This window comes from Hylobates moloch, unplaced genomic scaffold (genome assembly GCF_009828535.3).
Source record: "Hylobates moloch isolate HMO894 unplaced genomic scaffold, HMol_V3 SCAFFOLD_10, whole genome shotgun sequence".
Classification (NCBI taxonomy): Eukaryota; Metazoa; Chordata; class Mammalia; order Primates; family Hylobatidae; genus Hylobates; species Hylobates moloch.
The window spans coordinates 56,678,564-56,706,362 of record NW_026652285.1 but is presented as its reverse complement, the minus strand read 5'-3'; the positions used below and the strand labels follow the sequence as shown (position 1 = coordinate 56,706,362).

The window sequence follows — 27,799 nt, the reverse complement described above, 5'->3', positions numbered from 1 at the left end:
GGAGATATTGTGGGTTTGGTTCCAGACCACCACAATAAAGCAAATATTGCAATAAGGCAAGCTGCACACATTTTTTGATTTCCCAGTGCATATGAAAGTTATGTTTACAGAATACTATAGTCTATTAAATGTACAATAACATTATGTTTAAAAAACAATGACATACCTTAATTGAAATTACTTCATTGCTAAAAAATGCTAATGATTATCTGAGCCTTCAGTGAGTCATAATCTTTTTGCTGGTGGTTGCTACAGCTTGGGGTGGCTGTGGCAATTTCTTAAAATAAGACAACTGTAAAGTTTGCCATATCAATGGACTCTTCCTTTCTTGATAGACTTCTCTGTAGTACGTGATGCTGTTTGATAGCATTTAATCCATGATACAACTTCTTTCAAAACTGGAGTCAATCCTCTCAAACCCTGCTACTGCTTTATCAGCTAACTTTATGTAACATTCTAAATTTTTTGTTGTCATTTCAACAGTGGTCACAGCATCCTCACCTGAAGTAAAGTCCATATCAAGCAACCACTTTCTTGTTGTTATTGCTCATCTGTAAGAAGCAACTCCTCATCTAATCAAGTTTTCTCATGAGATTGTAGTAATTCAGTCAATGTCCAGGCTCCACTTCTGATTCTAGTTCTTCTTGCTATTTCCTCCACACATGCAGTTACTTCCTCCACTGAAGTCTTGAACTCTTCAAAGTCATCCATGTGGATTGAAATCAACTTCTTTGAAATTCCTATTAATGTTGCTATTTTGACCTCCTCCCATGAATCACAAATGTTCTTAATGACATCTAGAATGGTGAATCCTTTCCAGAAAGTTTTCAGTTTATTGTTCCAGATCCATCAGAGGAATTACTATCTATGGCAGCAATAGCCTTACAAAATGGATTTCTTAAATAATAAGACTTGAAAGTCTAAATTACTCCTTGATCCATGGGTGGCAGAATGGATGTTGTCTAAGGAGGCATGAAAACAACATTTGTCTCCACATATATCTCCATTAGAGCAATAAAGTGAAGTGTGCCTGTATTTACAAGTAAAGTCAAAGCTTTTTTTCTTCAGCACATACAGATGTCAGCATACTAATCTTAACAATTCACTAATAAAATTGACTAATCATCACATGTGAACCATTTTCACTTTATTTCTCCAAACTTGGCATTTTGCTTTCAATCCCTAATAAAGTATTGTTAATTCACATACACAGGCACACACATGCACACTTGCATGCGCGTGCACACACACATGTGCATGCATTTTACACATTTTTAAATTCAAAAAATTTTTAATTTTCAACTTAAATGCAGATGCACAAAAATGTTAGTTAAGCTACTGTATTTAAGCTAAGACTATCCTTCAACAAATCTGCAAGGTGAGATTTGTTTGCAAAAAGTTCTTATTTTGGTGCATGTATTTTTGACAGCTCTCTTCCCTTGAATGCCAATACATTCTGATATAAAAAACAGAGTGATACTCTGATCTCATGCTTCACTGAAAGCTGAAACCAGATGGACCCTAAGAGCTTGTATTTTGTTAGATTCACCATTTTAGTTTCATCATTCAATGTGCAATTTAGAGCCATAGACAAACATTTACATATGAGAGCTTCTCTATGAATAAACAACATGTGTTACTTGAATCTCAGGGTTTCAGATAAAATCCATGTTGTACAGGGCCTTCACATCTTCCTGACACTGCAAACAAATCCTGAGTGCACAACCCCCTGCAGTATTTCCATTATATTTCTTTTTGTTTTGCCCCCCAGATCTTCATTTCTTACCTCAAATAATTCATCTGCAATAGTTTGATTTAGCACTCTGGTTCTGGAACAAATAATTTCTCTTTGGGCCTTCTAATTAGTACTCTAAATTGATAGAGTTACTCATATCTTTACTTATACCAATCAATTGATAATCTTCTGAATCTTCTGAGTTAGTGTGATTTCTACATTATACAAAATGTCATCCATGTGTCTGCTAATCCTATTATCTGATGGGGGACACCTTTCTCTTTCTTTTGCTTCCAGTGGTCCCAATTAGGCTGTTGGCAATTTCTATGCAGGCAGATAAAAAGCACAGTTCTGCATTCGTGTGGCATTTTAGCTTTGGCAATTTTTTTTCATAACTTTGTAACCAGTGCTCTGGTATTGTTGTTACCAATATCATAAAAGAAGTTTATTTCTTATTTTGTGCATGTAGATGCATAAAAATGATTTTTTTTGTTTAATGTGTAGAAGTAGGGCTGAGGTGGCGGTGTAGTTTGCATGGCACCATTGCTTCATTTGATAACTGCAAATATGATGCCTTGGAAGAGAAGACTTATCAGGGAAGATAAATCAAAATTTGAGACAGCCCTTATAAATTACCTAATTGGTAATTCAAACTCTTTTTTTTATTGCTTTGTCTGTCTCATGAACCTGATAGTTCTTAACATTTAATTTAAAAGCTTTTCATAAATATGCATAAAAAGTAAATATTTAAATGTAAAATATTCCTAGGGACTAGAGACCTTCATAGCTTCAGAATATCTTTTGGTCAATATATTTTTAAGTCATTTTCATTCTTAAGAATGTTTTAAAATAAACTATATCAAAAATTAAAGAATAAAATATTCAGAGACAAAATAAAAATATTGAAACTTTAATTTTTACTTAATTCAATAAGGAAAAAATCTCAAAAAGTTATACAAAATATAAATATCACAATCCTCATATATCCTAAAATATTTTGAAAAACCAATCTCCTGATGTTGTAAGGGCCTCAAATATCTCTTAATAAGTTGAATTAAGTAATGTTTATTATTATTATTTTTAGAAATACAAATAAATTCTAACAAGAATCTAAAATTGGCTAATTGAAAATTCCAAAAGCAAATTAAAAACTGAGAAACAACAATGGAGAGAATTCATAAAAAAATCAGTCATTTAATAGCAAATAATATCCAGAATGAAAGACCAAAATATCTTTTACGTTAGTAAAAAATGTGAAAAGAGCAAATTAATTAAGAAAGAAAACTAAATATTTTATATTCATCTGAAAGACAAATATAATTTCTCTGACAATAACCAGATTATAGCTAAATTAACCATCAGATGAATTGGGATGATCAAATGGGCAAACCAAACACATGTGCTATGTGTATGGCTATTGTCAAGAGTTTGTGGGCTGTAGGTCAATAACGCATGGAGTTATATGACCCAAAACAATATTTGCTGAATTCAGGAATTTCACAGAAGGTGGCCATGTAAATCACGTTCAAAATATTTCCAATGGTTATGTTTTAATAAACCATTTTTCTTTTTTTTTTTTTTTAAAGGCTAGTGAAGCAGTGAAGAGTGGAGAGGGAACAAAGAAATCTGTAGGGGGGTGGCCAAGATGGCTGACTTGAGGTAGCTAGTGTGTGTGTGGTTGTCACGGAAAGGAACAGAAGGGGCAAGTAAATACAAAACCTTCAATGGAAACATCCACTGGGCATTGGGACTAATCAAGGAAACAATTTGACCCACAGAGAATGAAGAAAAGCAAGACAAGACAACAGCTCACCTGGGAGCAACATGGAGCCAGGGGATCCTCCCTGGACCAAGAAGTGAATGACCAATCCCGGGAAACCACGCTTCTCCCACAGAAATTTGCAACCCTTGGGTCAGGAGATCTCCCTGGGAACCCACTCCATCAGGGCCTTCAGTCCTCAGTCTGACAGAGCTATGTGGAGTCTTGGCAGAGCAGCTGCTCAGGCATGCCTGGAGACCCTGGAGCCTTAGATACTTGGGCTTTCCTGAAAAAGTAGCTGCAGCTCCAGCAAAGTGGGAGGTTAGATTCCTGTACCTACCCATAGGAAAGAGGCTGAATCCAGGGGGCTGAGCAGTAATAGCTTGCAGGCCCTAATTCCATGACACTTCACAAGATAAGACCCACTGGTTTGGAACTCCAGCTGGTTACCAGTAGTGGCATCGTGCCTCCCTGAGAAGGAGCTCCTAGGGGGAGGGGCAGGCTGCCATCTTTGCTGTTTGGGCACCTTAGCTATTCCAGCCTTCGGGCTTTGGAGAGTCTGAGCTGACCCAGGTTGAAGGGGTACCCCAGCACAGCACAGGTGCTCTACCAAATTTGGCCAGACTGCTGCTTTAAATGGGTGCCTGATCCCATTCCCCCTCACTGGGTAGGACCTCCCAAATGGGGCCTTCAGCCACTCCCACCCAAGCTCTCCAGCCAACAGCGATCTTAATTCCCCCAGGACAGCATTCCCAGAGAGGGGGGTGGGCCGCCATCTTTGCTGTTTGAGTGACTTAGCCATTCCAGTCTTTGGGCTTTGGAGTGTCTGAGGTGCTGGGGGCTAAAGTGGACCCTCAGCCCAGCACAGCTGCTCTATCAAAACGTGGCCAGATTGTTTTTTTAACTGGGTCCTAATCTCATTCCTCCTCACTGGATGGGACCTCTTAACTGGGGTCTGCAGCCATTTCTTATAGATGGCTTTGGGCCAGCAAAAGGTTTGTACCTCCCTGGGACAAAGCCCCCAGAGGGAGGGACAGGCTGCCTGCTATCTTTGTCGTTTTGTAGCATTCACTTGTGATACCTCCAAGTTCTAGAAAATCCCAGGTGGCTGGGGACTGGAGTGGGCCCCAAACATACCACAGTAGCTCTACAGAAAAGTGACCAGACTGTGACGTGGGTGCCTGATCCCCTATCTCCTCACCAGGCAGGTCCTCCAGGCCTGGGCCTCCAGCCACCCGCCACCAGAGCTACCAAGCCAGTACCAGTTCAGCAACTCCTTGGACAGAGCCTCTGGAGGCAACCAAAAGCCTCTCTTCCACTGCTTCTGCAGTGGAACTGCCCTTGCCACCCTCAGACTAACGAAGGAGCAAAGACTTTAAGTGTCTTAGCTGCATCTCCATCAAGCTGCAGTTGACCCAAGAGGAGGAGGCCAGTCTGTCTCCCATGGGTCCCACACACCCTCCATGGCTTGTCACCAGACAAGGAACCATTGGCTTGGGCCCACAGCACAAACCATTCCTTTTGTGCTGACTGCATTGAGCAATTGCTGACCAGCATCTCTCTGGGGTGGAGCCCCCAGGAGTCAAGCAAATGACCCTTGGCCACAACCACTACTAAGATCTCTTCCTCTGCTGCCTCTTAGCTGGGAAAGGAACATAAACACTGAGATCACACCAGAGCTGCAGTGAGCAGCTGACGAATGCTAAGTTGTGATTACAGCCAGTACTCAAGGTGGAGAGGAACCCACACTTTCAGAGCACTGAGAGGGAACACAGTTGCAACTGTGAGGAAACATAGGGAAGCCACACAATTAAGCAAGAGTCTACAAACTGACCAATGAGCCTAAGTGTTATTTGCTGGATCACACCCCAAAGCTTCAAAACCAAAAATACCTCAAAAATATAACCCCCTATGAAACTAGAGATAAGAAGTCAGCTTCAAATAAAGCCACTACACAAAACCTTGGCCCAGTGAAAACATTCAGAAAAGAGGTCTATTGACTGTACTTAATCTACACTGTAGTTAAAGGAACACCCACATGCAGAGATGAGAAAGAACCGATGCAAGAACTCCAGTAACTCAAATGGCCAGAATGTTGTATGTCCTCCAGATGACCATACCAGTTCTCCAACAGGAGTTCTTAACCAGGCTGAACTGGCTGTAATGACAGAAATAGAACTCAGAATATGGATAGGAACAAATATCATTGAGATTCAGGAAGATGAGAAAACCCAACCCAAGGAAAACAGAAATCACAATAAAGTGGTACAGGAGCTGAAGGACAAAATAGCTGGTATAAAGAGATCCTAATGGGTCTGACAGACCTGAATAACACAAGAATTTCACAATGCCATCACAAGTATTAGCAGCAGAATAAACCAAGCTGGGGAAAGAATCTCAGAACTTGAAGACTGGTTCTCTGAAATAAGACAATCAGACTCAAATAAAGGGAAAAAAGAGATGATGAACAAAACCTCAAAGAAGTATGGGGATTATGTAAAGAGGCCAAATTTATGAATCATAGGCACCTCTGAAAGGGCACCTTCTTCTACACAAGAAGATCATCTCCAAGACACATAATCTTCAGATTTTCCAAGGTCGAAATGAGAGAAAGAATGTTAAAGGCAGCTAGAGAGAAAGTGTAGGTCCCCTATAAAGGGAACCCCATGAGGTTAACAGCTGATCTTTCAGCTGAAACCCTACAAGCCAGAAGAGATTGGGGATCTATATTCAACATTCTTAAAGAAAAATATCTTCAACTAAGAATTTCATATTCAGCCAAACTAAGCTTCTTATGTGAAGGAAAAATAAGATCCTTTTCAGATAAGCAAATCTTGAGGGAATTCATTATCACCAGACCTGCCTTATAAGAGATCTTGAAAGGAGCACTAAATATAGAAAGGAAAAACTGCTACTAGCTAATACAAAAACATACAGACCAGAGTAACTGTAAAGCAGCCACACTAACAAGCCAACATGACAGCCAGCTAATAGCATAATGGCAGGATCAAATCCACACATGTCAATGCTAACCTTGAATGTAAATGGGTTAATTGTCCCGCTTAAAAACTAGAGTGACAAGCTGAATAATAATAATAATAATAATAAAAAGCAAGATCCAATGGTATGCTGTCTTCAAGAGACCCATCTCACCCAAAATGACACTAATAGGCTCAAAATAAAGGGATGGAGGAAAATCTACCGAGCAAATGGAAAACAGAAAAAAGCAGAAGTTGCAATCCTTATTTCAGAAAAATAGTTTTCAAACTAATAAAGATAAAAAAGACAAAGAAAGGCATTACATAATGGCAAAAGGTTCAATACAACAAGAAGGCCTAACTATCCTAAATATATGTGATATATATGTACCCAACATAGGAGCACCCAGATTCCTAAAGCAAGTTCATAGAGATCTACAAAGATACAGAGACTCCTGCAAAATAATAGTGGGAGACTTCAACACTCTACTGACAGTAATAGATTGAGGCAGAAAAGTAACAAAGATATTCAGGACCTAAAGTGAACATTGGACCAAATGGATCTGATAGACCTTTATAGAAGTCTTCATCCCAAAACAACAGAATATATATTCTTCACATTGCCACATGACACATACTCTTAAATTGACCACATAATTGGACATAAAACAATCCTCAACAAATGTAAAAGGACCAAAATTATACCAAACACACTGTCAGACCACAGTGCAATAAAAATAAAGATCAACACAAGGAAAATTTCTCAAAACCATACAATTACATGGAAATTAAACAACAAGCCCCTGAATTACTTTTGGGTAAATAATGAAATTAAGGCAGAAATCAAGAAGTTCTTTGAAGATAATGAGAACAAAGATACAGCATACCAGAATCTGTGGGACACAGCTAAGGCAGTGTTAACAGTAAAATTCATAGCACTAAATGTCCAAAATCAAAAAATTAGAAAGATCTCAAAGTAACAACCTAACCTCACAACTGAAAGAATTGAAGAAGCAAGAACAAATCAACTTCAAAGCTAGCAGAAGACAAGAAATAACAAAAATCAGAGCTTAGCTGAAGGAAATTGAGACACGAAAAACCATTCAAAAGATCAGTGAATCCCGGAGTTTTTTTTTTTTTTTTGGAAAAAAATCAATGAAATAGGCTGCTAGCTAGACTAATTAAGAAGAAAAGAGAGAAGATCCAAATAAACACAATTAGAAATGACAAAGGGACTGTTACTACTGACCCCACAGAAATAAAAACAACCCTCAGAAACTACTATAAACACCTCTATGCACACAAACTAGAAAATCTAGAAGAGAAAGATAAATTCCTGGACACATACACCTTCCCAAGACTGAGCCAGGAAGAAATTGATTCCCTGAATAGACCAATAACAAGCTCCAAAATGGAATCAGTAATAATAGCCTATCAAGCAAAAAAAGCTTGGGACCTGATGGATTCACAGCTGAATTCTACTAGATATACAAAGAAGAGGTGGTACCATTCCTACAGAAACTATTCCAAAAAATTGAGGAGGAGGGACTTCTCCCCAACTCATTCTGTGAGGCCAGTGTCACTTTAATATCAAAACCTGGCAGAGACACAACAAAAAAAGAAAACTTCAGGCCAATATCCTTGGTATACATTGATACAAAAATCTTCAAGAAAATGCTTGCAAACCAAATCCAGCTGCACATCAAAAAGCGAATCCACCATGATCAAGTAGGCTTCATCCCCAGGATGCAAGGTTGGCTCAACATACAACAATCAGTAAATGTGATTCATCACATAAACAGAACTAAAACAAAAACCATATGATTATCTTAATAGATGCAGGAAAGGCTTTTGATAAAATTCAGCATCGCTTCATGTTAAAAACTCTCAATAAACTAAGTATTGAAAGAACATACCCCAAAGTAATAGATCCATCTATGACAAACACTCAGCCAACATTATATGGAATGGGCAAAAGCTGGAAGCATTCCCCTTGAAAACCAGCACAAGAGAAGGATGCCCTCTCTCACCACTTCTATTCAACATAGTATTGGAAGTTCTAGCCAGAGCAATCAGGCAAGAGAAAGAAATAAAGGATGTACAAATAGGAAGAGAGGAAGTCAAACTATTTCCTTTTGCAGGCAATATGATTCTATATCTAGAAAACCCCATAGTCTTGTCCCAAAATCTCCTTCAGCTGACAAACAACTTCAGCAAAATTCCAGGATACAAAATCAATGTACAGAAATCACTAGCATTCGTATACACCATAAACAACCAAACTGAGAGCCAAATCAGAAAGGCAATTACATTCACAATTCACATATGAATGCACATACACGCACACACTACCTAGGACTACAGCTAACTAGGGAGGTGAAAGATCTCTACAATGAGAATTACAAAACACTGCTCGAAGTAATCAGAGAAGATGCAAACAAGTGGAAAAACATCCCATGTTCATGGATAGGAAGAATCAACATCACTAAAATGGCTATACTGCCCAAAGCAATTTACAGATTTAATACTATTTCTATCGAAATACCAGTGACATTCTTCACAGAACTAGAAAAATTACTTAAAAATTTATATGGAACCAAAAAAGAGCCCAAATAGCCAAGGCAATCCTAAGCAGAAAGAACAAAGGTGGGGGAATCGTGTTACCTGATTTCAAAGTATACTACAAGTCTACAGTGACCAAAACAGCATAGTACAGGTATAAAAACAGGGACATAGACCAATGGAACAGAATAGAGAGCCCAGAAATAAGGCCACACATCTATGACCGTCTGATCTTTGACAAAGCTGACATAAACAATGGGGAAAAGACTTCCTATTCAATAAATGGTTTTGGGATAACTGGCTAGCCATATGCAGAAGATTGAAGCTGGACCCATTCCTTACATCATATCTAAATGTCAACTCAAGATAAAATAAAGACTTAAATGTAAAACCCAAAACTATAAAAATCCTGGAAGACAACCTAGGCAATACTATCCCAGACATAGGAATGGGCAAAGATTTAATGATGAAGATGCCAAAAGCAATTGCAACAAAAGTAAAAATTGACAAATGAGACCTAATTAAACTTTAGAGCTTCTGCACAGCAAAACAAACTATCAACAGAATAAACAGACAGCTTACAGAATGGGAGAAAATATTTGCAAACTATGCATCTGACAAAGGTCTAATATCCAGCATCTATAAGGAACTTAAACAAATTTACAAGAAAAAAAAACCCTATTAAAAAGTGGGCAAAAGACATGAACAGACACTTCTTGAAAGAAGACATATATGTGGCCTACAAGCATATGAAGAAAATGCTCAATATCACTGATCATTTGACAAATGCAAATCAAAAGCACAATGAGATACCATCTCACACCAGTCAAAATGGCTATTATTAAAAAGTCAAAAAATAACTGATGCTGGCAAGGTTGCAAAGAAAAGGAAACTCTTATATGCTGTTGGTGGGAGTGTAAATTAGTTTAACCATTGTGAGAAGCAGTATAGTGATCCCTCAAAGAGCTAAAAGCTACCATTCAACACAGCAATCCTATTACTGGGTGTATACCCAGAAGAATATAAAGCATTCTACCATAAAGACACATGTACACAAATATTCGTGGCAGTACTGTTCACAATAGCAAAGACATGGAATCAACCTAAATGCCCATCAGTGACAAACTAGATAAACAAAATGTGGAATATACACACCATGGAATATTATGCAGTCATAAAAAAGAACAATATCGTATATTTTACAAGAATATGGATGGAGTTGGAGGCTATCATCCTTTGCAAACTAATGCAGGAACAGAAAACCAAATACCACATGGTCTCACTTACAAGTGGGAGCTAAATGATAAGAACTTATGAACACAAAGAGGGAAACAAAAGATACTGGGGTCTTCTTGAGGGGGCAGGTTAAGAGGAGGGAAAAGGGCAGAAAACACAACTATTGGGTACTGGGCTTAGTACTTGGGCATGTAGTAGTACGTACAACAAATCCTCATGACACATGATTATCTATGTAACAAACTTTCACATGTACCCTCAAGCTTAAAATAAGAAAAAGAAATCTGTAACAGATTGTGATCAACTAGTTGTAAATACTACTGTACTCAGACCAGACAATAGACTATTTTTTAGAGCATTTTTAGGTTTACAGAAAAATTGTGCAGAATGTACAAAGAGTTTCCAGTATCCTACCCGTTTCCTCAGTTTCCTCTATTTTAACACCTTGCATGAGTGTGGTATACTTGTTATGATGGATGACAAAATATAGACACATTATTATTAACAGAAGCCTATAGTTTATATTAGGGTTCACTATGTATGTTGCACAGTTCTATGGGTTTTGACAAATGCATAATGTTAGGTATTCACCACTGGAGTATTATACAGAATAATAGTTTCACTATTCTGAAAATGTACTCTACCTATTCATCTCACCCACTCTCCTGAGCTCATGGTAATTACTAATCTTTTTACTGCTGTTTGCATAGTTTTGCCTTTCCTAGCATGTTATACAATTTTAATAATATATTCTGTAGCCTTTTCATATTGGCTTCTTTCACTTAGTGATATGCATTTAATGTTCTTCCATGTCTCTTCATGACTTGATAGCTCATTTCTTTTAATCATTGAGTATTATCCCATTGTACGGAGATACCACAGTTCATGTATCCATTTCACCTATTAAAGGACATATTGGTTGCTTCTAATTTTTGGCAATTATGAATAAAGCTGCTATAAATATCTGAGTGCAGGTTTTTGTATGGACAAAAATGTTTTCAGCTCATTTGCATGAATACCTAGTTGCACAGGTACTACATTATATGCTAAGCTTATGTTTAGTTTCGTAAGAAACTACCAAACTGTCTTTCAAAGTGGCTGTACCATTTTACATTTCCACCAGTGATGAATGAGAGTTCTTCTGCTCCACGTTCTCACTAGCATTTGGTATTGTCAATGTCAGTTTTGGCTCTTATCCATCTAACTGGTGTGTTGCAGTATCTCATTGTTGTTTTAATTTGCAATTCTGTAATGAGATATGATGTTGAGTATTGTTTCATATACTTATTTGCCATCAGCATATCTGCTTTGGTATTGATTTCTAGTTTTATTCCACTGTGGTCTGAGAAGATATTTGATATAATTTCGATTTTTACACTTGATCTTAGCCAAAAGACTGAGAAGTGATATAATTTTGATTTTTAAAAATTTATCGTGACTTGTTTTGTGGCTTCAAGTATGGTCTATTTTGAAGAATCATTCATGTGCAGATGGGAAAAAAATGTGTGTTTTGCAGTTGTTGGGTAGAATGTTGTATAAATGTCTGTTAGGTCCATTTAATCTAGAGTCTGATTTAAGTCCAGAGTTTCTTTGTTGATTTTCTGCCTCAATAATCTGTCCAGTGATGTCAGTGGATTGTTGAAGTCTCTCACTATTATTGCATTGCTGTATACTTCTTTTTTTAGGTCTAGTAATATTTGTTTTTATGAATCTGAGAATTCCATTGTTGGGGGCATATATATTTAGAATTTTTATATCTTCTTGATGAATTGATCACTTTATTTTATAATGATAGGGACAAACAGTAAAAAAAGACAACTTTAAATCAATACTTTCAGACACTTTAAATCAATACTTTCAGACACTTTAAATCAACAACAGTAAAAAAAAGACAAAGGAGGTAATTAGATAATGGTTATATAATAATTATATATAATATTATATAATCATAATGACCTTTTTTGGTTATATTACATTATATAATGACAAAGGTCATTATATAATAATTATATGATCATTATGTATAACTATGTAATAATTACATAATAATAATGACCTTCTTTGTCTTTTTTTAACTGTTGATTTAAAGTGACTTAAAATATTGATTTAAAGTTGCCCTAAAATATTGATTCTATAATAATGAACTTGTTTTATTGTTGTTGATTTAAAGTGTGTTTTATCGAATATAAGTATAGCTATCCCAGTCTGCTTTTGATTTCCATTTGCAGGGAATGTCTTTTTCCATGCCTTTACCTTGAGTCTTTAAATTTATTTACCAGTTAGATGGGTTTCTTGTGAGCAACATATTGTTGGATCTTTTTTTTTTTTTCAAAAATCCATTTCACCAATCTATACTCTTTTTTTTTTTCTTTTCTTTCTTTCTTTTTTTTTTTTTGAGACAGAGTCTCACTCTGTTGCTAGGCTGGAGTGCAGTGGCACAATCTTGGCTCAGTGCAACCTCCGCCTCCTGAGTTCAAGCGATTCCCATGCTTCAGCCTCCCAAGTAGCTGGGATACAGGCATGCACCACCACACCCAGGTAATTTTTGTATTTTTAGTAGAGATGGGGTTCCACCATGTTGACCAGGAGTGGAACATTTATTTTATTTACATTCAAGGTTAATATTGATATTTGAAGCTTTGTTCCTGTCATAATGTTAATTGTTACCTAGTTGCTTTGTAGTCTCAACTGTGTAATTGTTTTATACAACTTGTGAGTTTTATACTTTTTATGTGTTTTTATGATGAAGACATTTTGTCTCTATGTTTAGAACTTCTTTGACATTTCTTATAGAGCCAGTCTAGTGGCATCAAATTCCCTTAGTGTTTGCTTGTCTGGGAAATAGTTTATTTCTCCTTCATTTATGAAGCTTAATTTTGCAGGATATAGAATTGTTGGCTGACAGTTTTTTTGTTTTGTTTTGTTTTTTGAGACGCAGTCTTGCTCTGTCACCCAGGGTGGAGTGCAGTGGCACAATCTTGACTCACTGCAACCTCTGCCTCCTGGGTTCAAGTGACTTTCATGCCTCAGCCTCCTATGTAACCGGGATTATAGGGGCTCACCACCATGCCTGGCTAATTTTTGTATTTTTGGTAGAGACGGCGTTTCACAATGTTGTCCAGGCTGGTCTCAAACTCCTGATCTCAAGTGATCCACCCACCTCGGCCTCCCAAAGTGCTGGGATTACAGGTGTGAACCACCATGCCTGGCTTTTTTTTTTTTTTGGAAGACTGAAAATAGGACCCTTATCTCTTCTGTCTGGTAAGGTTTCTGATGAGAAGTCTGCTGTTAGTGTGATGGGATTTCCTTTACAGGTGATTAGACAGTTTTCTCTTGCTGCTATTAGGATTCTTTTTCTTCATGTTGACTTTGGATAGTCTGGTGACTATACACCTTGGTGATGTTTGTCTTGCAATATATCTCCTAGGAGTTCTTTGAGCTTCTTGTATCTAGATGTGTAAATCTCTAGCAAGACAAGTAAAGTTTTCCTCAATTATTCCCTCAAATAGGTTTTCCAAACTTTTAAAGTTTTCTTCTTCTCCCTCAGGGATACCTATGACTTACAGGTTTGGATGGTTTATAATACCATATTTCTCAAAGGCTTTGTTCATTTAAAAAATTATTTTCTCAGCCAGGTGTGGTGGCTCACACCTGTAATCCTAGCACTTTGGGAGGCCGAGGCAGGCGGATCATGAGGTCAGGAGATCAAGACCATCCTGGCTAACATAGTGAAACCGCATCTCTACTAAAAATACAAAAAATTAGCCGGGTGTGGTGGTGGGCGCTTGTAGTCCTAGCTACTTGGGAGGCTGAGGCAGGAGAATGGCATGAACCCAGGAGGCGGATCTTGCAGTGAGCTGAGATCGCACCACTGCACTCCAGCCTGGGCGAAAGAGCGAGACTCCATCTCAAAAAAAAAAAAAAGTTATTTTCTCTGTATTTTTGTCAGATTGGGTTACTTCCAAAGACCTGTCATCGAGCTCTGAAATTCTTTCTTCCTCTTGGTCTAATCTATTGTTAAAGCTTTCAACTGTATTTTGTAATTGCTTCAATGAGTGTTTCATTTCCAGATGTTCTTTTATTTTTTAAATCATTTTCCTTAGTAAATTTTTCATTCATACCTTGAATTGTTTTCTGATTTCCTTATGTTGTTTTTCAACTTTCTCTTGGATCTCATTGAGCTTCCTTACAATCTATATTTTTAATTCTTTATCTGGCATTTTGGAATTTTCATTTTGGTTAGGATCCATTGTTAGATATCTAGTGTGATCCTTTGAGGTTGTCATAACACACTCTTTTTTTCATGCTGCTGGAATTGTTGTGTTTGTCCTTTCTTATTCTGAGGTGTCACTTCTTATTTTTGAATTTACTTTTGTTTGGACAAGACTTTTTATTTCTTCTTTGAGGATGACTGTAATGTATGTTGAATAGGACTGTTTGGCTTTGCTTCTTGGTGCTTTCAGGGTGCCAAGGCTCTGTATGAATTCCTTGGTTATAGATAACGTTAGTATGGTGGTTTTCTCAAATGCTGATTGTAGTAGTGGTGTACTGGGAATGTGAGTAGGCTCTCAGTCTCCTGTAGAGACGGAGATAGAGGTCTTCAGAGACTTATCTCGGTCCCTAGTGCTGTACACTGAGTCAGCCAAATTTGTATTAGGTTGTGCAGTTTGACTTCCAGACCAGTAGGTGGCACTTGAAGGTAAGAGCTTCTATGGCAGACGCAGATGGGTATATACTTGATCTTTTTTTTCAACTGGGATAAGCTCTGTGTTGTCACAGGCGATTATCTGGCCTGTGGAATACACCGTTCTCTGAGTTTCCTGCTCAGCCCTGGGTTGGGGAGTGGACAAAGCTGAGTCAAGCTGGACCACCAGGCTTGTTCTTGGATAACCCAATGCCAAGCACAAGCACAAGCCCTGATGGGGTGCTTAGGGGAGCTTCTGGTGAAATGCACAAAGGTCTCCTCAGGGGGTCAGGGGGCTGCACCAGCTCCATGGTGCAGAAACGCAGTCTTCTTCCCTATCATGCTTCTGTCCCAAGGCTCATGACTCAGTTCAGACAGACACTTCTGTCTATCTTTAGGCCACAATGTAGCTGAGAGACATGGACAATGCCTTTCCTGTGGCTCTCTGCTGAAATGGCTTTGGTGTGGAGCCTCTTCCCTCAGCCCAAAATAGACAGCTTTATGGCTCAGCTGTTCTTGCTGCAGGAATGCTGCCACTGTCTGTACAGAGGTGGAGGGGCCCTGTCTTTTGTACAATCTAGGGCCCAGTGGGGACATTGCCAATAAGGATGCAATCATCCTTAGTAGCCCTGGAATGGCTGTCTACAGGTATGCTTAAGCCAAACCCTGGCAGCAGCAGCTATGCGGGGAGTAGGAGGCTTCATCTCCATTACCAGGCCCAAGCACTGGGGCCACCTGGCTGCTATGGCAGAACCACGCTCTTCACCCACAGAGCCAAGCACAGTGCCCATGTCGCTGTTGAAAGGAGTGCAGTCACTTTCAGCACAGAAGTGGGGAGCTCTCAGGAATAGGAGAGCACACTCTATGGTTTCTTTTGTCCTAACAGGTGTTCCCTTGGCATGCTGCACTCTGCCTTTTCCTTGGAACAGCATGCCCTGAGGGTCAGACCCTCAGCTCTCCTGGGTCCAGCTGGCCCCATGTGGGTGCCACAATCTCAGTGGGTGCTGAGAGATGTCTGCAGGGGATTTGGTGATGTGGAGACACAAGAACTGAGATTCCCTGGGCAGGATAGAGTCCCACAATGGATGCACACCGAGTGTGGTGCCCGCTACCATAGCTCAAATTTGGGGGTTGCTGACAGCCCAGTGCAATGCCCTCAAGAAATTCCCAAATTGCCGCCCACACCAATGCATGAGCTTGTGAGGGCAGAGGAGCTCTTCAACAGTTTGGAAACCAGCAATCTGTCACAGGGGCGAGGGGAACCCAAAACATCCCCACTTACCCTTTCCATGGGAAACCGAGTCCTTCAGGATTCAATTTCTGCCAAACTCTTGCCTCCTCCTTCTTTCTGTGCCCTAGCTTCTGCCTGTGAATTTTCCAATAGGCCTTGGCACTCGTCTCTTAATCTTTTGAGTCATGATTATTCACCTCTAACTTTGGTTCTTCTTTTTTGGGGAGATTGGGTGATCAGTGTCTCCAGTCAGCCATCTTGAAACTGCCCTAAAAGTTTTACATTTTAACTGAGTCCAACTTATGCTTTTGATGTGTTGATGTTTGGTGATTTTTATCACCAAACTGAAGATTACCTAAATTTTCCCTCATGTTATCTTCTAGAAGTTTTATTGTTTACATGTGAGTCAATGATTTATTTTGACTTAAAATTTGTGAACAGTGTGTGGTCTATGTCTAAACTCATTTTTTTTGCATGTGATTGTCTAGTTTTTCCAGCACCATTTGTCAAAAAGATTATCCTTTCTCCATTGGACTGACTTTGCTTCTTTGTCAAATATCAATTGACTGTATTTGTGTGGGTTTCTTTCTGGTCCCTTTCTATTTTGTTCCACTGATCAATTTGTTTATTCTTTTGCCAGTACCATACTGCCTTGATCACTTTGGTTTTAAGTCTTAAAGTCAGGTAATATCAGTCATCTGACTTTGTTTTTCTTCAGTATTGTGTTAGCTACTCTGGGTTTTTGCCTTTCCATATAAACTTTAAAAAAAGTTTGCTGATATCCACAAAATAACTAGCTCAGGTTTTGACTTGGGTTGCACTTAACGTATAGATCAATTTGGGAAGACCTGACATCTTAACAGTATTGAGTCTTCCTATCCATGAACATGGAATAGCTCTCCATTTATTTAGTTCTTTGATTTCTTTCACCAGAGTCTTGTAGTTTTCCTCATAAAGATCTTGTGCATATTTTGTTAGATTTATACCTAAATATTTCTTTTTAAGTTATCAATTTTAATGGTTATAAAAGTGCTTAAAATGAAAAAATTCAAGATGCAATATTTACAACCATCAATCTTTTGTGGCCAGGCCACCTGTTATCTATTTGTGGCTTACCAAAGTGTTATAACCCATTGGTTAGGCATATTTTTTGGTAAAGAATATCAGTTACTATCACTGAGCATGAGACACTAATTAATCTCACCCATTGCCACTTCTTTAGTAAGAACTGGACTTGCAGCCACTGCTATGGCTGACATTCTAATGTCTCAAGTGGAGCCACCTTTCCTATACTCAAATGTCCTCTGTTTGTTGCCTGTCATCCCAGCTACTTGGGAGGCTCAAGCAGGAGGATTGATTGGGGCCAAAAGTTCGAGATCAGCCTGAGCAACATAGTGGGACCCAATCTGTAATAATAATAATAATAATAATAACAATAATAATAAATAAAAAGATGTTTCTGGTTGTCTTTGGGGGACAGGTTCAGATTTGGGAATATTTGTAGGGGGATTTTAGCCTGGCCTTTGTTCACCTGGCCCAGAAATCTTGTTTGTCCTACAGATCAAATTGAGTCCTAGTTGGATGCTTGGCCACCAGCAAAATCCCTATGAGTCACACCACTCTGAAGTCTACTTGGGTACCACTGCTTATGATTGTACCAAGCCCTCCCTGGCACTGAGGGTTAAGTCATGCACCACTATTTGTCTTCTGCCAGCCCAGGCTCTCATCCTTCCCATTTAAGTCAGGGAGCTCCTTTTGACTGCAGTGTCTTTCACAACCATCTCTTGCCACAAAGAACAGCCACTTTGGTGCTTTTCAAAGATGGCAGTCCTTCCTTCACCAATGATTCTTTGAAAATCTTGGTGGATGCCCCCTCAGGGGACACAGTTAAAGAGAGGTAAGCTGGCCACATGTGGAAATACACTGCAATATTTCCATCTCCTTGATTCTTTGGAAATCTTGGTGGATGCCCCCTCAGGGGACACAGTTAAAGAGAGGTAAGCTGGCCACATGTGGAAATACACTGCAATATTTCCATCTCCTTGATTCTTTGGATCTTTTCCTGTACATGTACCAGGGAATTTCCTTTTTCTCATCTTCATTTAGCTGAGTCCAGAAGTCAGTTAGTCAATTTAGATAGTACATTGAAACCAGAGTCATTGGGAAGTGAATTCAAATGGACAGATTCAGATTTATTCACACATATACTCTTCAATGTAAATTAGCAGAATCTTGCAATTCTTTCTCTTCTTGGGGTTGACTTTATAGTTGGTCTCCTAGGGTGTGACTGAATCTGGTTCAAGTATTAAGAGTGAGAGTAGTCAGAGGTTGTGGGAGAGGGGTGGGAGGAGATCGGCTTCCCTTTCCAAGGTAACTGCCTTAAGTGAGTTCCGAAGAGGATCTTCAAACAAAGCAGGAACAGCCTCGTTACATAAGGAAGAGGGCGTGCTTCTGCTGCGAAGGGAGTTTGGGGGCTTGAGTGACTAGGAATCATTCAAGTTTTCTTTTATAGTCCTATTCTTATTCCCAGATTCCCACTCTTTCCTGCTGATAATTATAAAATCTTGTCAGGCCGATAATTCAATTGACTTTGTAATTTGGCAATTTGTAGATGAAATTGTGAATTTGGTTTTTCAGTTTTGGCCTTGTGGCTCAATTAACAAATATGATTTGAGCTCTGTTGTTTGTAAAAATACAGCTGTTTAAAAGTCGTAAGCTGAGAATTTAGGACTTAGTGCATCACTACTTTTCTTTAAGTGGTCCAGTTTTAAACTCATCCCTTGAGTTCATTCTTTGAGTTCTTCCTAATCTTCATATTATTAGTATTATTGTTAACAATGGCCACTTGGTTTCCCAGAGCCTTGTCTTCAGTGGGTAGTTCAATCCAGGTGACCATACTTGGTAATTTACCTAGCTGTCATGCCAAGTGCTTCCAGAGCCCGTATTTTCATACTAGTTGAATCTCAGCCTTTATTCCTAATCAGGCCAGACAACCAATCTCAGGTTCTTCTCATTTCTTCAAAATTCTGTTTCTTACAGTCCCACTGGGGTTATCTTTATTCTGTATTTTTCCCTACTGTCCTTGTTGGTCGTATTTTGCTTCCTTGAAATTTGGGGTAACAATTTTTGGGTATTGATATGACTCTTTTGGAGGCTAACGGTCACTATAATAGGATGGACAAGTGTGTGTGTGGTCTTAAAAAAAAGCATGGACTGTGTTGGCTGGTGACTTTTCTTTGATCTCTGGGCTGTCTGCTCTTTTGGCTAGCAGAGATGATCCAGTTTTCAACTTGGGACAGGTCCCATCCCTGCCACCTCATATGTGCATATGGGGATTTACAGATTACAGCTGTAAGATGTTCTCCACTGACCTGGTCTCATCCCAGCTTCCCAGCCACCTGTGGGATGAACAGGTGTTCTCTCCTTTGAAATGAGAAAAGAAATGGAGAGACTTTTCAAAGATCCCCAGGATTAGCCAGTAGCTGGGGCAAGAATGAAACCCACATCTTCCCATACCCTCAATAGTGACCTCTCCATCAGGCTCTGCCCTAACATTTGAAGGGCCCAGCTCAAGAGCATACATGAATGCCCCATACTATCATCTAAATATTTATAAGCCAATAGTCAGCTACTGAGTGCTACATAAAACATTCTCTATCCTCCTATCTTGACAAATTGCTGCAATTTGGAATTTCCAGGAGCAGATACTGAGACTGAGTTTGTCCTGTATGGTATTTATTAGTGATCAACAGGGAGAGGAGGCAGGAGCAGGCAGAGAGGGAAGTCCAAATGCAATGCAGACTCCCCCAAACCTCAGCCAACCCCACTAGGTGTCCTAGAGAATATATGGCCCACCAGACTGTCCAGGGCAGGTAAAATTTGTGTGCCACTCCTTCTTGACCCCCAGGACAAGGGCATATCTTTGGATGAGGGGACTCTATGCAGGCACAAACCTTGAAAAAGCTGACAGCTGGTCAACACCTCCTCTTCCAACAAATGTTCCTTCCTAATGACCTGTTCTGCTTCGGCAAGAGCGGCAGGGTGAGAGGACCTCCATCTCTCCCAGCTCCTGGACATTCTAGTGCTCACATTCAAGCTCCATACCCCTGACTCAACAGCTGCCCCTGGCCACTCTCGGGCCTACAGTACCTGACACAGTGGCTCTAGCCACCTTGGGGACAACAGAGAGGCAGGATACCTCCTACCTTCAACACCCTGGAGGCGCGTGGGGAATTCCAGAGTCCTCAATACCCAGAGATTGGACTAAAACGGGATGGGGCACATCCGCTTTGCCATTAGACCTCTTAATTCCTGAGCAACCGGGAGCTGGAGGAGGTCTGTAAAGCAGGGGAGTAGGATAGGAACGTATCCCTCTTGCTCGGGTCAAAGGTATGCTACCAAAGATCACACAAAGATGTTGGGAGATTTAAAGGAGGATTTGCACATGGAAGGCTCTTTTTTGGAGAAAGAGACTGAGTCCTAGCTAGCATTAAATAAAACAATGGCTTAAACAATCTCCATGAGTACCAGAGATTTTTACTATTAGCGGTATTCCTGGTGTAGCCGTGTCAGGGCTGTCACTCTCTCTCTGTCACTCGCCCTGGGCCCAACAATCCTTTCCCGAGGCGGAATCCCCCTGGCGGTGTGGGTCAGGATCGCTCTCCGTCCCCTTCCCGCTCCAGGTCCCTGGAGCTGAGCATAGCAGGGCGCTGTCGAGCGCGTTGGGGAGCCGGGGCCGGGACGAGCACGACCGGGAGCCCGAGCGACAGCGGCCAGGGGAGGGAGGAGGCGGTGAGGCTGAGGAAGGCAGTCGGGCCCAGCTTGACGCAGCGGCGGCTGCGACTGAGCAGGCCACCACCAGGGCACCCAGGCCAGCCTCGCCAGCCATCCCTCCGCCTCCTCCTTCAGCTGCTCGGCGCGCGTGGGAGTGAGTGCGTCGCGAGCCCGCCGGGGGTCTCAGGCTCTGGGCATCCTCAGCGAGCGAGCCCGGGCAGAGGGAGGCGCACGAGCGCGCGCGACAGAAGGAGGCGGGGAAAGGAGGGGGCGAGGCGGAGGCGAGCGAACAGAGGGAGGGACCCGCCCGCCGCGCCCCGGCCGCTGGGCATGTGTGTCCGCAGGCGCCCGACGCTGCCGATGTCCCGGGGCTGAGCCGCGCCCAGGTGTCCCGGACAGTGCGTGCGAGCGTGTGTGTCGGCGCAGGCGAGCACAGCGCCGGCCCTGAGCCTCCCGCTCGCTCCCCCCGGCCGCGGTGCATGTTCGCCTCCTGCCACTGTGTGCCGAGAGGCAGGAGGACCATGAAAATGATCCACTTTCGGAGCTCCAGCATTAAATCGCTCAGCCAGGAGATGAAATGCACCATCCGGCTGCTGGACGACTCGGAGATCTCCTGCCACATCCAGGTGCGCGTGGAACCGGGCGAGGGCGCGGGGCACACGCCAGGAGCAGGGGCGGGGGGCCTTTGCGGTGGGTATGCGAGAACAAGGAACCCACTCCCGGAGGGGATTGGGGGACTGCTAGAAAGCCGGATTTCGATACCTCAATTCTCTGAGGCTGGGGGGCCTTATCCTGGCGTGGGGGGGCATTGTGCTCTGCAAGCGCCAGGCACGCGTTATCCGCGCCCAGTCTCCTTCCCCTCGCGTGCATCCTGCGTGCGCGTCTCACTGCGCCCAGGCTAGGGGCGCGGGGCAGCTGCCTCCGGAGGGACTCTGGCCCCTCTGGGCCCTACTCCGCCAGGAGATGGGAGCTCCGAGGGCTGAGAGGGGCACCTGCATGTCTCCTACTGGTATTTCCTCCCTTCCTCCACGTGGAGAAGGCATGCATCAGCCGGGTTCACTCATTTTCTCTCTCCCGCGCCCAGGCTCCGGAGACGCCCTCAGTCCCGGAACCTGCTTTCCGCTCCGTGTCGGTCCCCCTCACCCTCCGCCGGTGGTCTTTAGTTTTCCGCGCGGGGCGGTGGCGAAGTTTCCCCAGAGTGAGAGAGGCCGGGCTGCCCTGGGCGCCAGCCTTGAGGGATGGAGCGCGCGCTGCGTCGGACAGGAGCTACCTCGAAAGGAATGTGTGAAATCTGAGTGTTTCGGAGAAAGGAAAAGGGATTGTGAGGCCAGCAAGTGGGGAGCCCAGCAGGAACCTGGGTCCTGGGAAAAACAGCCCCGTGGAATCTTGGTGGACATTCACTGTCGCACAAGTTGGAGGAGAAGGCGAGTTGTTTGGGTGAAGGCAGCTTTGCTGGCAGCCCTATCCTCGGGTAGTAAGTGCCTCTGGGCTGTCAGGAGAGCTAGTTTGAGGTGCAAAGGTGTGCGTGTGCGTGTGCATATTTGTGGTGGGTGAGTATGTAGGCAGGTGGGAGCCCCTCTTCCAGGACCCCAAAGATGCCCCACTCGGTGCACACACAATCAGGAAAGGTTGTGTCAGGGCTCAGCACAATAAACTTCTGACTTCTAAATCTATTTAACCATTTATCTCTGGGATTTCCTTTCTCACCTACCCTAGTCGAGTCTTGAGGCTCTGGGAAGGAGCTTTTTTTTTTTTTTTTTTTTTTTTTTAGTGAAATACAGGGCACACCACCTATGTCAGTGGGAGGTGAGTGGGGCAGCATCTCCCAGAGTAGGAATCAGCCTCTAGGCTGTGCAAACCATGAAGGAATGAAAGGACTTTCCCTGTTTTATTTTTATTTAATTTTTGTTAGTGGGAGTGTGTGACATGTTGGGGGCAGTTGCAATTAATTTGTAACCTGACAGCCGGACAAGTGTCAAGGTAGGAATGTGATGCCCCATGATCTCCCAAGAAAGTAGGCTCCCATTGAATTTTCTGGAGGAGCTTGAATTTCATTCTGAGCTAAGCAGCACTGCTAAACTTAATAATAAAAGGATTAGCAGGATAGGCAGCGTTTCTACTGCCACAACGGTCGCACAGAAGCATCTGGCATGTACTAATAGTCTTGTGATCCAGAGAGTGTGGACTGTGCACTTTGCTTTAAGTCCTAAAGTGGGTGTACAGGTCCTTTAACCCATAATGAATGTGTAGATGATGGAGGGGCTGTCAGGGAGAGAGGCTGTTGAGTTCTCCTCTGTCTCTCAGCCCTCTTCTGCCCTGTACCACTTGGTGTTGACATTTTTTTCCCTCTTCCTCAGGATGAAGTCTTCCTTAGAATAATAAATATTCCCCAGAGGACATGTATTTGTTGTCTTGTGTTTTGAGAAACAATAAATTGTAGCCAGTCTTAACAACAGTTTGAAAAACTCCAGTGCTTATGACCCAACTAGTGCCAAAGAGGTTAAAATGTTATGTTTCAAAATGTTGGCTTGGGCACTGATTTTTAAAAAATTATGATGTTTCATTTTGTGATTTGTCTTTTTCTGCCCTTTCTGCCCCCAAATTAGGATTATTATTTAACCAATTAAAATGAATTAAAATATTTTATTTGGATAACTTTGGACCTCACACTTTCCTAGAGTACTCCAGACCAGGAATTGAAATTGCCCTTCCAGGTATCAGGTTACAAAGACTTCCCATTTGCTTAGAGTGATAACAAAAGGATAAAAAACCAATGCGAAACAAAACCATTTGGAATCACTGGCACTTGTTCTGGGTGAATCCATCTGTGTTTGCTTCCTTCCTTCTATAGAACTACAAAGTTAAAGGATTGTATATACTGTCACAGAATATCACCCTCTCTCCGTAGCCCACATCTGCCTGTCTGCGTTAGGAGCTCTCATCCCTGGTGTCTGCCTGGCTCTGGAGCAGGGGTGTCCAATTTTCTGGCTTCCCTGGGCCACATTGGAAGAAGAAGCTTTGTCTTGGGCCACACATAAAATACACTAACACTAACGATAGCTGATGAGCTAAAAAAAAAAAATCACAAAAAGTCTCAATGTTTTAAGAAAGTTTATGAATTTCTGTTGGGCCGCATCCAAAGCTGTCCTGGGCCATGGGTTGGATGAGCTTGATCTAGAGGCTCTGCAGGAGGAGCAGGAGCTCTTGGACACGTGTCAGTTGTTCACTCCTGTTCACTACAGGAGTGCTGCCTATGGAGCCCCAAAATAAGTGGGGGAAACTCAAGCCACACATCCTTGGGAGCTCATTAGTCTGTGTTCTCTAGTAGGTAAGCATTCCAGATTGAAAGAAAAATGAGCCACTCAAACAGGTTTCTCTAGCAAGGTGCTGGAGAGTGGCCACACATGGTAGATGCAAGGGATGATAGAAACCTTCAGGACTATTGCTTGAGACAATGTGAATAGCTCTAGGTGCCATTTCTTGAGCATCTCTCATGAGTCAGCCTTTTCCACTCATTATGTCTGATCTCTACCACCAAACTTTGAGTAGGTATTATTCCCTTCTTTTGGGTAAGAAAACTGAGAAGCTAATAACTTAAGTGACTTGTTCAAGCCCACGTCTCTAAAAAGAGAATGAGCAGCTGGAATTCAAATCCGGAATTGTCTGGATCCAAAGCTTATGTATGTCTTTGACATATTACCCCATAGTTAAAATAGCTGAAGTTTCAATGAAATTTCCAGACATGGAAAGAGGTAAATCCAAGGTAGGGGAGTTTAAACCAGTGACTGAAGACCAGTTGGGATTCATGATCTGAATGGACAAAGCGACCCTCTTTGCCAGTTTGCAAACTTAATGTGTCCTGAGTCTTCCAGGGAGGCTGGCATCCCAGAGCTGATTGGAATCCCACAATCCAAATGTCATTGGGAGCCATTTCCACCCCCCAGAAACATGGTATTTGCCTTTAAGGAAACTATATGCATAAATGCTTTGTTAGGTTTGATACACTGTGTCCTTATATTTCAGACAGTAGTAGCCCCAAATTATGCCTATGCATCAAAAGATGAACCAAGCCAGAAACTAAGGAAGAATTGCCTGGTTGTGCTCTGATTAGAGGGTGTGATGGTGAAAGGGCATGTGTTTTGTGCCTCTTCAGTGTGCCTTCCACAAGGGGAGAAGGCAGAGTATTCTCCTTGTTACCTCCCCACCCCCTAGGATCTTTGCGTTTACCACCACATAGAGGATAGGAAAGAGCTTTTGAAAAATAACAGCTTTTAAATAATCCTTTTCCAAATCATATAATTTTGGTAGTATTTGGCCAATGAAAACTTTCAAACACACAACCTAGTGGTCCAGTCTCAGCTGACTGGTGGACGGTTCCAATAAGAGATGTGGAAGTCACTGGCTTCTGTCTCTTTTCACAGGGTCTGGGATGCTGTCCCTTCATATCATTTGCTTGTGAATGTTCAGGTAGGATGGAAGATAGAGGAATTCCAAATAGACAGGGAGTAAAGGGGAGTTTGGGTTACAAGACAGAGGCCTGGGGAAGGGAAGGAGTTGCTGAATGCTCCTTATTGGGCTTTTCCAATTGAGCCAACCCTTGAAGTCTGGATTTTGTAGGAGGATGAGGTTTGACTCTAACCCTTCATTCAGCCTTGCTACTTCAATTAGAGTGAAGTCCTAGCCATCTTCTATCTACTTTTTTTTCTTTAGATACCGGCATTGTTATTCACAACTCTTGCTAATGAACTTGCCATTTTTAATACTGACTTTTTTGGGTTACATAGATTTTTGACATTATTCGTACTTTGGAATAAGTAAATGTGGTAAACGTGGCTGACATAGTTGGAATTGGCTGAAAATTTGTATTTGTATTTGACTAAAAATCCTAGCATAGTGCTTTGCATACAGTAGGAACACAATAAATATCGATGTAGATTGAATAATTTCCTTTCTAGACTGTTAAATTCACAAGAGTAGGAACATTTTGATGTTCACCACAGAGTCCCTGATACTTAGAATAGTGCCTACTATTCTATATAGTATAATATGTGCACGTTAAACATCAATTGAATGGATGAGTGCTAACCTTCCCAATATTTAATCTAACTCATTACCTGTCAACATGAAGGTAGCATGCCAGCACTGGATCGGGAATCAGATGTGTGGTTTAGTTATGTTACCAACCAGCTGTGTGATCTTGAGTGAGTCATTTGAGATTTAGAGTCAATTTTCTTTTCTTTTGTAAAACAAAAGAATTTGGTTAGATGGATGCTACAGTTTAAAAAGTCTGTGGTTTTATTATTGACTAGATAAATTACATTTAATGAAGCATTGCTGTTGACAACGTGGTAGTGTACATATTATCTCATATGAATTTCATAACTATCCATTATCTCCATTTTATGGATGTTATTGTGTTACTGAGTATTATCTCAATATTGTATTACTAGATATGGAAAATGAGATTCAGAGAGGTTAGCAATTTGGGTAACCAAGCAAATAAGTGGATCAGAACCCAGGTCCTTTGACTCAAAATCCAGAGCTCTTTCATCTCTGGAGTACTGCCTCTTGGGACTGAATGATTAGGCTGCTTTTGGCTGCGAGTAAAAGAGTAGACAAGTTAAAATGGCCTAAATAATAAGGACACTTACTATCTTAGCTGGCAAAAAGTCCAGAGAGAAGGCAACTTCAGGGCTGTTCCAAAGCTCTGCCTGGACTCAACTGCTGCTTCCCATCTTTTCATCTGGCATCTTCAGTGCATTAACTATGTCTCTATAGTCTCCATGATTATGAGGTGGCTGCAGTAATTTTAGATGTCAGTCAGTCACTACCACATCCACTGTCCAAGAAGAGGTATTTCCTCATGCATTGCCTTTTTGTCACAGAGGAACACTTTCCCAGAGTCCCCATCAGTCTTCCCATCAGATTCCATTGGCCTGGATTAGATCATATGCCCATGCCCTAGCTGCAAAATTGTCTATGAATATATGCGTCTGGCATCTTTCCTCTCTATAATGGGAGGTGGCTTTGCCATTATGGAAGGAATGGAATTATGTGTGTGTGTGTGTGCATGCACATGTGTGTGGTGGGGAGGAACAGCTGTCGGCTAATCAAGCAGGAGCGTCTTTCAGAATACGTCAAATTGGGTTGCAATTATTGTTACAATAAACCTTTCATGAGAGTTTAGTAAGATGTCATCTCAGCCCTGGCTTTTTTTAGGCAATCTTTGTATGATCAAATTCTAGAACAAGAAAAATTATGAGAGTGTCCTTTGTAGTGTGTGTTGTTAAATATCATTTCCACCCTTATGGAACTGGCGGGTTCTGGGCAGCTAAAAGGCATCTTGTTAAGAGCAGGCACAGCTCTCTATAGCAGACAAACTTTATGCTTGTTCAAGTGGCATGCTGGCACAAAGTGGTTGAGAGCATATGTTCTGGAGCACTGCTTGCTTGGGTTTGAACCCTGGCTCTGCCATTGACTAGCCAGGTGACTTTGGGGAAGTCACTTTTCCTCATTGGGCCTCAGTTTCCTCAGCTATAAAGTGGAAATAATAATAACATAGCCCTCATGGACTTTTTGTAAGGATTAAATAAGGGTTATATGTCAAGTGCTTAGCTTAGTACCTGGCACATAGTAAGAGCTGAAAAAATAGTGACTGTTATCTTAACGCTTTGTGAAACTATATTAGAGGTAATCCTAAGTAGTGGGAAGGCTTTGACTTAGAATCAAATGACTTTAAGCCTAAACTCCATCACTTTCTGATGGTGCAAGACCTTAAGCCAGTCACTGGGCCTCCTGTTCTTCAACTGAAAAATGAGAGTAATAATTCCTAAACTGCCAA

General features: G+C 41.4%; 1 protein-coding gene across 4 annotated transcripts in view; it reads left to right on the top strand.

The window, feature by feature from the left end:
* Positions 1 to 21,157: 21,157 nt before the first annotated feature.
* The window catches only part of FRMD3 (FERM domain containing 3), a 296,450-nt gene continuing 289,808 nt past the window's right edge, over positions 21,158 to 27,799 (top strand). For all 4 annotated transcript variants that reach the window (XR_004249840.2, XM_032164377.2, XM_058445800.1 and 1 more), the window contains exon 1: positions 21,158 to 21,584. Coding sequence is in view for 3 of the 4 variants with exons in the window: in XM_032164377.2 (XP_032020268.1) it covers positions 21,438 to 21,584 (147 nt within the window). In the remaining variant the exon portion in view is untranslated. The remainder of the gene's footprint in view (positions 21,585 to 27,799) is intronic.